General features: G+C 57.3%; 1 protein-coding gene across 1 annotated transcript; it reads right to left on the minus strand.

Moving 5' to 3' along the window:
* SRC (SRC proto-oncogene, non-receptor tyrosine kinase) lies at window positions 1-6,470 on the minus strand (the record flags this gene model as incomplete). Its single annotated transcript, XM_079543284.1, has 11 exons — window positions 1-209; window positions 288-419; window positions 537-690; window positions 825-901; window positions 974-1,153; window positions 1,246-1,401; window positions 1,793-1,942; window positions 2,934-3,037; window positions 3,495-3,593; window positions 5,970-6,069; window positions 6,230-6,470. The coding sequence occupies 11 exons, from the start codon at window positions 6,468-6,470 to the stop codon at window positions 1-3; spliced, it is 1,602 nt and encodes a 533-aa protein (XP_079399410.1).
* Between the last annotated feature and the right edge of the window lie 5,917 nt (window positions 6,471-12,387).

Raw genomic sequence — 12,387 nt, forward strand, 5'->3', positions numbered from 1 at the left:
CTATAGGTTCTCTCCAGGCTGGTACTGGGGCTCTGTCGAGGTGAAGTAGTCCTCCAGGAAGGCCTGCAAGTACTCAAAGGTGGGCCGCTCCTCAGGGTCCTTCCGCCAGCACTGGCACATGAGGTCGTGCAGCGACTCGGGGCACTCGGGCGGGCAGGGCATGCGGTAGCCTCGCTCCACCTGGTCCAGCACCTCCCTGTTGACCATCCCTATGGAAAGAAGGGCAGCAGGGCCGGGTCACACACTGTGCCCAGCCCGTGGAGCGTGGGGTTGGTGCCAGCTCTCACCTGGGTACGGCACCCGGCCCTTGGTGGTCAGCTCAGTCAGCAGGATGCCGAAGGACCAGACATCCGACTTGATGGTGAACCGGCCGTACAGGGCCGCCTCAGGGGCCGTCCACTTGATGGGGAACTTGGCGCCTGGACCGGGAGGCAGAGTGAGGGGCTGCTCCCCTCTGCAGCCCACAGACCCCCAACCTCAGGGCCTGGGGCACCGAGCCACCAACATCACCAGATGTTCCCAGACCCCGCTCACACCTTGCCGTGCTGTGTACTCGTTGTCCTCGATGAGGCGTGCCAGCCCGAAGTCAGCCACCTTGCACACCAGGTTCTCCCCCACCAGGATGTTGGCTGCCCGCAGGTCTCGGTGCACGTAGTTCATCCTCTCCACATAGGCCATGCCAGATGCAATCTGCAGGGCAGAGTGTGGGGACCGAGCTTTGCAGGGGACAAGAGGACCCCACCATGGCAGGGATGGCTCCACAGCCAGACCCGATCCAGCCAATGGGAGCCAGGGTGCAGGAGGAAAAGGAAACAGGAACCCACCTGAGCAGCCATATCGACGAGCTGTGGCAGCCGCAGGTACTTGCCCATCTCTCCCTTCAGGAAGTCCAGGAGGCTCCCTGTGAGGAAGACAACGGTCACCAACAAGCAGAGCCATTTCTCTGGTCACCCAGCAGCCCTCCTGTGCTCACCCTTGCTCATGTACTCAGTGACGATGTAGATGGGCTCCTCTGACACCACCGCATACAGCTGAACCAGCTTCTCGTGCCGGAGCTTCTTCATCACCTGGGCTTCCTGTAGGAAGGCCTCCGGGGACATGGTGCCGGGCTTCAGGGTCTTTATGGCCACTCTGGTGGTGCCATTCCAGGTCCCTGCAGCACAGGACACATTTACAGGGCTGCCACACTGCTGCAGATGATGACACTGCGTGTGGCCGTGGCACCAGGGCCAGAGCTGTCCTTACCCATCCAGACCTCTCCAAAGCAGCCCTGCCCCAGCTTCACCTCCAGCCGCAGCGACTCCCGGGGGATTTCCCATGCATCTTTGGCGAGTCCTTGGGTCTGGGGCTTGGATGTGGGGCAGACGTTGGTCAGGCGGTGGCACAAGCCATCAGCATGTTCTAGCACAGCAGGGACAACATGATGCATGGCATTTGGATGCATGACGTCTTCCTTGCACAACACCTTGGGCACCCACACTCAGACCCCTTCTCTTTCTCAAACCCAAGCGGCGTTTCACCAGGGTCTGCCCACCTGCTTCAGCGCCAGCACTGGCATTCCCTTCATAAAACCATCTAGGTTGGAAAAGACCTTCAAGATCACCAAGTCCAACCACCCCATCACTAAGACACATCCCTTAGCTCCACATCTACATAACTCAAACACCTCCACGGATGAGGTCTCCACCACTACCACCTTTCCATGAACAAACTCTTCCCAATACCCAACCCAAACCTTCCTGGCATCACCCAGACCCCAAAGGATGTGGGCAGGTGCTCTGGCCATACGCACTGGAGTAGTAGGCCACCAGCTGCTGCAGGCTGCCGAACTGTGTGCGTGAGGTGATGTAGAAGCCACCGCTGTCCAGCTTGCGGATCTTGTAGTGCTTCACATTGAGCCCCTTGGCGTTGTCGAAGTCGGAAACAGAGAGGCAATAGGCACCTGAGGGCACAACCGAGTGGTTCGGGGACTGCACAGGAACCCCACTGGGGTTGGTGCAGCAGGAGCAGGCTGCGGGTTTTACCTCCAAAAACCACCTCTTATCTATCACTTACAACCACTGCCACAGCCAAGTAGCACTGTAAGGCATAGGGAGCAAGGTGGCAGCAACTGGGGGTGTAGGGAGGGGTGGGGGGCTGCAGACCCAGTTATACGCTCCTACATCCTGCTATGCGCATCGCTTCCAGAGCCTGCCTCTCCTGTGCCCACACAGCTGTGATAGCACAAGTCTGGGGCCACAAACAGGAAGAGGGAAGGCTGCTGAATGAACTGCTTCCAATGGAATAAAGTAAATGATGCCAAGCTCAAAGCATCGAAACAGAAAAAAATATCAAGGAATTTTTCCCAAAGGGGCATTGGGAGCTAGACTAAAGCATGCTTTCAGGTAAGAAAATGTACCCTCAGAAAGCCAAGTTCTTGAGATCAAACTTGCACATTTGGGAGGAAAAAAACAGGGATAAAGAATCATTAGACTTGAAAGGGCCTAAAATCCATCATCGCCTCCACCTAGTTCTTCACAACTGAGATTTTGCCATTACACAGAGGCTGAAGAAAACAAAACTTATTTGCCCAGGGACAAAAACAACACACAAAAAAGCCCAGGAGAGGATATAGTGTTGTTCCCAACATTTTAGAGTTATGTGGGCACATCAGTGGGAAAACCATTAGTGGGTAAAACCAGGATGTCATGCACGGGACACCTCTGTCTCCAGCTTGGATAATGGGACAAGAACAGAGTGTGAAGGGGACATCTATAAAAACGAGTGAAACTGCTGGTGAATGCAGCGCAGGAGGCTCATCTCCTTTGGTACAACTATGTCAGGGGGATTGGGACCACGCGGTGGCCAAGTGCTGGAGGACCCCTCCAGGGCTGCTCCGTGGCTCTGGCAGAGGAAGGAAGGAATATCAGGGAAGGGGGAATATCAGGGGTCACCTTTTGTCGTCTCGCTCTCCCGGACCAGGAAAGTTCCCCGGGGGTTTTCAGGGTTGAGCAGCAGCCGCTCGGACTCCCGACGAGTGATCTTCCCAAAGTACCACCTGTGGGAACAAGCAGCAGGCTCACAATCACCGAGCAGAGCTCCGCTCAGCACCCTCACTCCAAAAGCCTCCCAAAACATGGGTGGCTCGAGGTCGCTCAGCTCCCGTGCTTTTGTCACTGTGGGCAGCTGTGTGACTTCTGCTTTCCATACGCAATGGTCACTCTGTGTCACCGGGGTCCTAATCTGCAAATGCAGAGTTTGCAGTTTCCCTGTGCCTGGAGGCGAGGCCACACAACCACGCAAACACACAGAGCTCCGTGTGCCTCGAGGAGAGGCAAAAAACGCTTAGCGGGTTTAGAAACAAAACAAAATGGAAAAAAATAAGCAAAAAATAAAACCAGACAGATGTCCTTCAGGTTTTGCACGGGGGGGAGAGGGACAGCAGAGAGGGAAAAGGTGCTCAGTGAATTCTTTTGTCATTGTTTGTTTCAAAACTGTCTAAAAATGGCAATTACTCTTCAGCCTGGATGGAGTCTGAGGGCGCGACATAGTTACTGGGGATGTAGCCCGTCTGTCCTGTAGTGAGGGAATGAGCCAGCCACCAGTCACCTTCCCTGCAAGAGAACCAAAACACACTCAGTGTGAAGCCAAAGAGCCCACAGCACCCCGGGTTGGGCCCTGTCCCACCTCTGGGCACTGTCCCACTGAAATGTGGGATGGGGAAGAGCCAGCAGAGCCCAGTCCGAGGGGACAGCAGTGAGCAGCACCCACATCCAGCCTGCAGCAGGACCCACTCCCCACAGAGACCCCAAGGAGGGCAGCGGTGAGCCCCATCGGCCCCAAATCCTTTAGGGGCTCCAGGATGAGCAGCACCTCCACGGTGCTGGTCGTCCATAAAGGAGGGTGTCCTTGCTGGAGAGAAAGCAAGGCAAACACCTTTGGAGCCACCTGAATTTGAGCTGAGTCTGGCTGGAGATTGAGAGGCAATGGAAATCCCAGTGAGCAGATAAGCAACAGGCAAAGGGGGAGGGAGAGGAAATGGGAGAAAAGCAACAGAATGATGGCAGTGATTAAAAAAGGCACCAGGAGAAACAAAAGAAGGCAGAATTTGTTAAACACAGGCTGCACAAAAGCAACAAAAGGGAGAAAATAAATGAGTGACAGAGAGGGGTGGAAAACCGATCCAGCGGGCACAGGGCAGCCGTGCTGATGCCACAGGGAGCGGGGATGAGAGCTGCCCTATGGGCAAAGCCTGGCTGTGGTGCAGTGGGTTCAACCCCTTTGTGGCACAGATGAATACCAGTGCTATCCCCAAGCTCTGGGGCTGCCAAGAGGTGGTCGCAGGTGCTGGCAGGGTGCAGGAGCCTTTGTCCACTGCGTTCCATGCCATCCCCATCACACCCCACAGGCTGCTGGGCAGGAAAGGACAATGAATGGACCCCAGGAGGCAGCTTCCCCTTCCAGGCAGGCAGCAGGGGGTTCCTCCACCACCGCTGTGTCCTCAGCCATCAAAGACTGCCGTTTCATTTATTCTGACCGCCAGGAAGATGGGGCTGCAGGGAAACTGCAGCTCCGTGTGAACAGTGCAGCAAGGACCAGAGGGCTGCAGCCCAGCACCTCACTGTGTGCCCGGGACAGGGGCAGGAGCTGCCTTGTTTCTGTTCCCACGGGGCCAAAGTGAACGTCTGCTAGGAAATGGCCAAATCCTGACTGGCGGCTCTGTTCCAGCACGGGCTGAATGGCTGTCATCTGGGAATTTGGCAAAACAAACTATTCCAAAAACATCGCAGCAGGAGGAGAAAAATCATCATCGGGATCAAAACAAAGCATTTCAACAATTCCCTGCACAACTCTACCCGGAACACCCTGTTACATCCCTGCTGCCTGACTGGGAAGGGACCTGCTCTGCTGGGAGCAGTACTGAGATCCTTCCTGCACTGGGTGTGTGTGTTTGGCCATCAGGGAGGGGGAAGGTCACTGCTGGCCTCTGATAGTATGCAGAGCAGAGAGCTGCACGCCCAGCCTAGTACAGCAGCTGGGATGCAGCAAACACCCCACATGAAGGCTTTCTGTGCACGGCCAAAGCCCTGCAAGCAGCACATCCCAAACTTCACGGAGTAAAGCCATTAACAAACAGTGAGTGTTGGAACGAGGACAACAAGGACCCAAGCAAAAACACATTGCTGGGTCACTGCAGCAGTGCTTACTGTAGACAGCCCCACACCCCTCTGCTTGTTGCAGAGCTGCAGGGCTGTGCTGGGCACGTGCTGTGCATCTGGACAGAGCACACCAGCATTGCATCACTCACCAGCCTGGCCTCTGCCCCATGCTGTGCATCCGGCAACAGATGGATGTGCTCTTATGAGTGGGACATAGAGCAAAGAACCAGACCTTATGGAAGTATCCCAATCCCCAGAGTGACTCATTAAAAAAAAAGAGGAAATGAAAAAGGAAAAACAAAAATAAATGGAAAACCAAAAAGACCAGGAAGGAGCAGAAACCCAAATGAACCAGGACTGCAGAGGGGCAAAACAGACAGGTGGGGTGCAGCTCTGAGTGGGCAGCAGGCAGGCTTTTACCAGGAAGGTCATTAACAGTAATCATACCCCCCAATACACACCTGACATCCACTTTTCTCCTACATGAAAGCATGGCATGCAGAGAGAAAAAACACAGTCAGGACAGAAGCTGAGATCAGAGGCACCGCGGCAGCATGGAGAGAAGCACCTGAGGCAGAGAAGATGCATCTGGGCCAATGAGAAGCAGCTGAGTGCTGATGGGGCCAGGGGACCTGGGCCAGGGGACCTGAGCTGGCCACAGGACAAGGAAAGGACTTGGAGGCAGGTGCAAGGAGGACAGGGGAGCAGGGCAGCCCGATGTCTTTGGACATGTCACTGGGAGAGGTGGCCCTCCGCAAGGCTTGGCTTAGGGATCCCCAGAGCTCCCAGAAGGGGTGAAGCTGATGCAGGGTGCGTTGCAGGGACACTCACGTGTTGTTGACAATCTGCAGGCGTTCTCCTTTCTTGAAGGACAAGTCTGTCTCAGTCCGGGACTCGTAGTCATAGAGAGCCACGAAGGTGGTGACACCGCCTGCAACACGGATCGCTCAGGGCTCTGACGTCCCACGTCCCACCGCCCGCCCTCCAGATCCCAGACAAAGCCCCCCAGTGGCAGGAGAACCCATCACCACCACAGGAAGCTGGAACCCAATCCCACCCCACAGCTCACAGACACTCCATGCCGCACTGACCAGCCAGCGCCCCAGCACGCTGCGGTGACGTGACGGTGTCAGAAGTGTTGAAGCCCCCAAAGAGTTTGGGCTCGGTGGCCACGGTCCCGAAGGAGCGGCTGGGGGTGCGGTGCGTGTCGGGGGCTGCTGTCTTGTTGGGGGTCTGCGAGGCTGGGAACCCCCCGTGGTGGGCGCTGTCGGGCGGCTCCAGGCTGCGCCGGCGCTGGCTAGGGTCCTTGGGTTTGCTCTTGCTGCTCCCCATGGCGGTGGGCTGGGAGAGACAGAGATGTGTGTGCAGAAGGTGTTTAATAATAATAATAACAGCCCAAAAAGAAGAGCTGGAAGGCAGAGCTGCTGCCACACGCAGTCACCGCATGGCACGTTGTTCCCGGTGCCCCAGAACCTTTCCTGCACGCCGTCAGCACTACAGCATCTGCATGGCCATGCTTCAGTGCACAAAAGGATCTCTGTCAGGTCACGGATGGGACACAGACAAACACTCATAGGTAAGACCCAGACAAATATTCACAAGCTGGGATTCCTCCAAACTCACAGAACCCACAGCTGCATTTAAATGCTGAGGATGCTCAAGTGAAGCCCAAAGCTCGCAGCAAAGCAAACCCTCAGAAAAACCGAGCGGGAAAAGCTTCAATCAGGAGCAGTTTAAGGCAGTTAGCAGCTAAAGACCAAGGGATCACTGCTTTATATATAGTCCTGCTTTCCCTTCCACTCAAGATCATGGTCTATAAATACCTCCAAGGTAATGATATAAATGAAGGAAGGGAATTATTCGCAGTCTCCAAAGATGGCTGGATACAGCAGTGTCCTGAAGCTACGGAAGGGAATATTTAGGCTAGATCACGCGTGGCAGGATGGAGAAGGGAGGTGGAGAATCTCTCTAGTAAGAAAATCCAGGCAGGCAGGAGTGGAGGCAGGAGAACAGCAGGGAAAGCAGGTTCTTGCGAACAAGGAAAGCCCCCTCCTGTAACATGAGCCTCCCCCATCTCCTCATCCCCTGCTCACCTCCGCAGGGTTCAGCACCCGCTGTGCTGCCGGGGCCGCAGGGATGTGGCCAGGGGCTCGTGACAGCCCACGCGGCTGTGAGCAACGAGCAGCTTCCCCCAGCATGGCACTTCCCCAAGCAGCGAGCACCAGGGCGGGCAGTGGGGGCTGAGCTGCAGCCCTGAGGTGCACCCAGCAGCACCCTCCCAACCCCAGCCCAGAGCACAACAAAACAACCAGACTGCAAAAACAGCCGTGGGCAGCAGCGACAGGATTTGTGTGCAATGTGCCATGGGCGTGCCTGGAGCTGCACACTCAGCTCACACACAGCACAGCTGATACCCACTGTTTGCACATCTTGCCCACCCAGCACCAGCAGGAGGGGACCCCCCGGCCATGCCTTACCTGTACGTCCCAGCTACTGCCTGGCCACAGTGGTGTGTGAGGCCACCAGCAGAGTCAGCTCAGCTCCTGCAGCACAGACAGACAAAGAGACAGATGGGTGTCAGTGGTTCCCACTGCCCTCAGCCACCGCAGGCTGCTGTGCCCACCCTCCTCCTCCTCCTGTTCGCCCACCCAGCAATCCCACAGTGTGGGGCTGGCGGCCGACGGCTCTGATCTCTCATGTGTGAAGGGGACAATTCTCTGCTCCACTTCATCACTCCCACCCAGCGCTGTGCGAGGGGATGGCGGAGGGCAGCCCTGGGCAGTGCACAGTGCTGGGAGGGTGGGGAGACACATTTCTGCTGGGACTCCCCAACCTCCTGTGGGGTTTTCAATTCTTTCCCAACGGTGGAGAAGCAAAACAGCTCCCTTGGCATGCCACAGGGTGTTTCCAGCCCCACTGCTTCACATCAGATGGCTGCAGGGACACAGGGACCTTGTCACCGGGGCTATGAGTCGCCCTCTCCACCCCCAAGAGCACCGATGTGCCATGGCATAAAGCGCACACAACGCCCTGGTGCACTTCATGCTGCTCCAGCGCCAACCCGAGGAGCCTCGTGCAGCGATGCTCCAGGCTCCCTCCATGCCCAGTGGGCTGCACGGGGCACACAGCACAGCACAGAGCCACAGGGGCTGCAGCACATGTCCAGCACCTCCAGCTGGGCACTGTGCCGAGGACACGCCACGCCGCGGGTTTGTTTTGACATCCTTCCTTCCCCCTTTGGCCCCCCTGCCAATAAGTTTGGTGGCTATTTTTAGTGCGTTTGATAACGAGCAGTGGCTGATTGACAGCTCTTTACGACTTGAATGGTTTGTAATTTGTACTTGCCTAATATTCGCCGGCAATAATTGCACAGCGGGAGGGAAGGTGGGGGAAGCTGCAGACCCAACCCTGGGCTGCAGCACACACAAATATAGCTGCAACGCGGCTGCACGTGCTCCCCACGTCCCTGGCACTCTCACAGTGGCCCCGCGGGAGCATCCCTGGAGTGTCAAAGCACTCCGTCCCCGAGAGGACACTCAGTACTGAGCTTTGCACACAGGCTCAGCCTGGTCCCCTATTCCCCCCCTGCAAACACAGAGCTGCACATCCCTGCCCAGGGCACAGCAGGCAGAAGAACCCCAGCCAGAGGGCACCCGGCCCTCCCTGCTCCCAAAGCAATTAAAACCGAGGCACACTCAGCTGCACAGCTCAGCTCCCATCACATCACTGCTGCACATCAGGGTGGGAGCGCTGCCCATCAGCACCAATGGCCCCGGGGTTTCTGCCCACCCCCCAGAATTACAGCCAGCAAGGCGGGAGGTGGGAAGAGATGGCACCTGTGCCCTACCTTGCAGGGATGCTGTGGGAAAGCAGCACCGGGGGAAGCGGCTGCTCAGGGTCATCCGTCTCCTGCAGACAGGCTGTGCGCTGCGCCGGGCGGCTCAAGGATACAATGGGAGTTGTGAGAGCCACGCCGACAGCAGGGCTGGCAGTAAGGGGGGGGGGGGGGAGGCATGAGCTTATCTTATTTCTTTTGTTTTTTCCCCCCTCTCAAAGACACCAACAAAAGACGCTGATTGGGAGCAGACGAAACACAGAAATTCCATATTTGCTGCCTTCTGTGCGGCAGAAGCAGAGACCTTGAGAGAATCTGCGACACGCTGGGGCCCAGCCAGACAGTGAGCCTTGGGGGGGATATATCTGCCGACATGCCACGACCTTGGGCTGCCGGGGGTGGGCGCCGAGCAGGCGGGATGGGACAGTGCTCCAAGACACTGCAGTCAGCAGGAAGATTGTTACAGGGACACCACGCAGTGCCTCACCACCAGGTTTAAATTCCCCCTCAACTCTGTGTTTCATCCCTTCCCTGCAGCCGTGCTGCAGGGAGACCTGTGCCAGCCCTGCCTGGAAGAGTCGTGCGTTAACCCCAGCCTGGTTTGCAGCATAGAAAACTGAGAGCATCCTTTTGGATATAAGGAGTGGGACGAGGGACCGGCACAGCCCGAGGTTTCCCCCCATGCTCCATCAGCTCACACAGCACAGCACGATGAATGACTGCACCTGTCTGCTGCCAGACTGACAAATGGAGCGGGCAGCGCGCCGGGCAGACAAAGCCATGGTGCAGCACAGAGCTGAGCCCATGGAACCAGGGACAGCAGAACAGGGTGGGAATGCAGCCCCAAGCCCCTTGTGCATAGCAGGCATCCCTGTGGATGGGAGTGGGGATGGGCTGGTGTGAGGCACAGAGCACATGTGAGGGTCATGCAGCAGCACGGGGTGATGGTGGCTGCCAGCCGGGCTTGGCATGGCACAGCCCTGCTCTGAACATCAGTGTGTGCCCCTGCATGGACAGGCAGTGCTAGGGATGCTGCTGAGATTTTTGCTCATTTTGGGGCTGCCAGGATGGATCCTGCAACAGGAGCACCTTGCAGGGCACCGCAGCAGCACCAAACCACACTTCACCACCAACTCATAAAGCAGGGGAGCAGCTGCCCCTGGGACCCCCACTTCACCCAGGGATGGCATCCCAAAGGCACCTGAGCCAGCACATCCCTGCCCATCCCTCCTTCCCCCCCAGGACAAATCCATGCAGGGCCATGGCGAAGGCATGGTGCAGCTGTGTGCTCCCAGCAGAAGCAATGCGCGGCCGCTCCCATCCCACTCCGTCAACTCCTGTTACATTTAAAGACATCTTAATAAAAGCCTCACAGCCCAACCTGGCAGAGGCTGGTGGGTCACGAAAAGGCAAAGGATAATTAAATGAAGCATCCAAATTCACCCCCCCGAGCACAGGGGAGTCACATTTGGTAGCAATGCAGAACGCCTTCAAAAAGACGTGTTGAAACAGGAGTTGGAAAGAACAAAACAAACCCCGAGCAGCACAGACACGGGTTATGGATGTTCATCTGGTCAACAAATGCAGAACCACTGAACCACTTCCAGGGCTCCTAAACCGGTGCTCCTCCAACTGCACATGGAACAAGCGCACAGGTCCTGCAAACCCATCCTGAGCTTGCTGTCTGCACACACGGAATGCCAGCCCAGTCCCAGTCAGCACTACCCAAACAAGCACAAAGCCCTTGGTGTGCATTAACCCAGAGCGTGCCTCTCCCAGACAGGTGATGAGAGCACAGCTCTCCTCCTGCCCAGCCCAGGAGAGGCAAAGAGGGAATGCTGCCCCGTGCCCTGGTGCTTTGGAGCCAGGAAGCACTGATGTGGAGCAGGGCCAGCACCGGACCTAACCACAGGGCAACGCAGCATCCTGCTCCCCAAAAGACACCTCAATACCAGCCCAGGACACACTGACCACCTGTGGGATCTCTGCTGATTCTCATGTTCTGAGAGACCTCAGAAGAGGAGCACGAAGCCGTGCATTTCAGTTCTCCATTCCTGCAGCAAACTCTCCCACTTCCAGGGCAGCTGCAGAAAACGAAGCTCGCTTCTGCTTTCTGCACAGAGAGATCTGCCCAGGGCACTGCTGGGGATGGTCACAGTGCCCAGCCCCTCCGGGCTGGCAGCAAAGGGCTGACACGAGCAATGGATGCAACCCAAGTGGTGCCACCCACCCATGTGCCACTCGCAGCGATTTCACAGCCTGGAGCAAGGATAGCAGCTCCATGGGCAGCGGCAGGAAGGGGTGAGGAACACGTGGCAGACAGAAAAGCTCCAGATATGAGCAAGTCGCAGTCACCCCGGCCATGCTGGCGTCACTGCTGAAACATTTCCCCACTCAGAACCAGCCCAGCCAGTCCGGCCGGGAGCTGCCCGGCTTTCCCAGCTGCAGCCCCGGGGCAGAGACCCCCAAGGGGCCCCGCAGGATCCCTGCTGCTCAGAGCCCTCTAACACACAACCGGAGCTGCAAAAGCTGTGTTCAGAGCGGGGCCAGGAATCGGCTTCCTCCCTGCCCCACTGCTGGATGGGGGCCCACGGGCACAGCTCTGTTCTCAGCCGGTCCCACAGCCTCTTCAGCACAACTTGTCACCAAAACAAAGCTCAGGATACAGCAGAAGCTCAGCTCAGCAAAAGGAGGGGTCTGGAGGGACGAGCTGAGATCACACTGAGTCCATTCCGTGTCCCCATGCCCATACAGACACGCTGGATCTCCTGGCTGCGCCCTGACAGATGCAGACTGTGCAGGATGCTCAGAGCCAGCCGAGGTGCAGCACACACTGCTTGCTACAAACAGCCCCAGCAGATGCAAAACAAAGGAAAACGCTGAGCTGGTGGCTTTCAGCCCCGCCGCTCCTGGAGGTGAGAACCAGACTTTGCACACAGCCCAGCCCTGCACTGCTCACTCAGGTGCCCAGAACCCACCTGGGTAATAGGAGTCACTGACACGGGACGAGCTGCAGGTACACGCAGGTACACAGGTACACAGTCCCTCCAGCTCTCAGCGATGGCCCCACAACTGGTCCCAGTGCTCTGAGCCTGTCTACCCTGGGAGCTTCCAATGCAGCTCCCTGCCCTGCTCCATGCGCTGATCACCACCAGCATCAGTGGGATACAGGCCATCCTCATCCAATCTACCCCCCAGCACAGCACAGCACAGCCTGCACTCACCCCATCCCACAGACACTGGCTCAGCATCCCCACCCATGAGGACACAACCTCACGCCCCATGGGGGGGTGGCAGTGCAGCTCCCCAGGGCTACAGTGCTCCCTTATCTCTCAGTGGTGCTGCCAAAGGAAGGAAAGGGCTCAGCTGAGCAGGGAGGGACTGCAAAAGCTGCTGCCACCGTTCTTTTTTTCC

The sequence above is a fragment of the Tetrao urogallus genome, assembly GCF_951394365.1.
Source record: "Tetrao urogallus genome assembly, chromosome: 16".
Lineage (NCBI taxonomy): Eukaryota > Metazoa > Chordata > Aves > Galliformes > Phasianidae > Tetrao > Tetrao urogallus.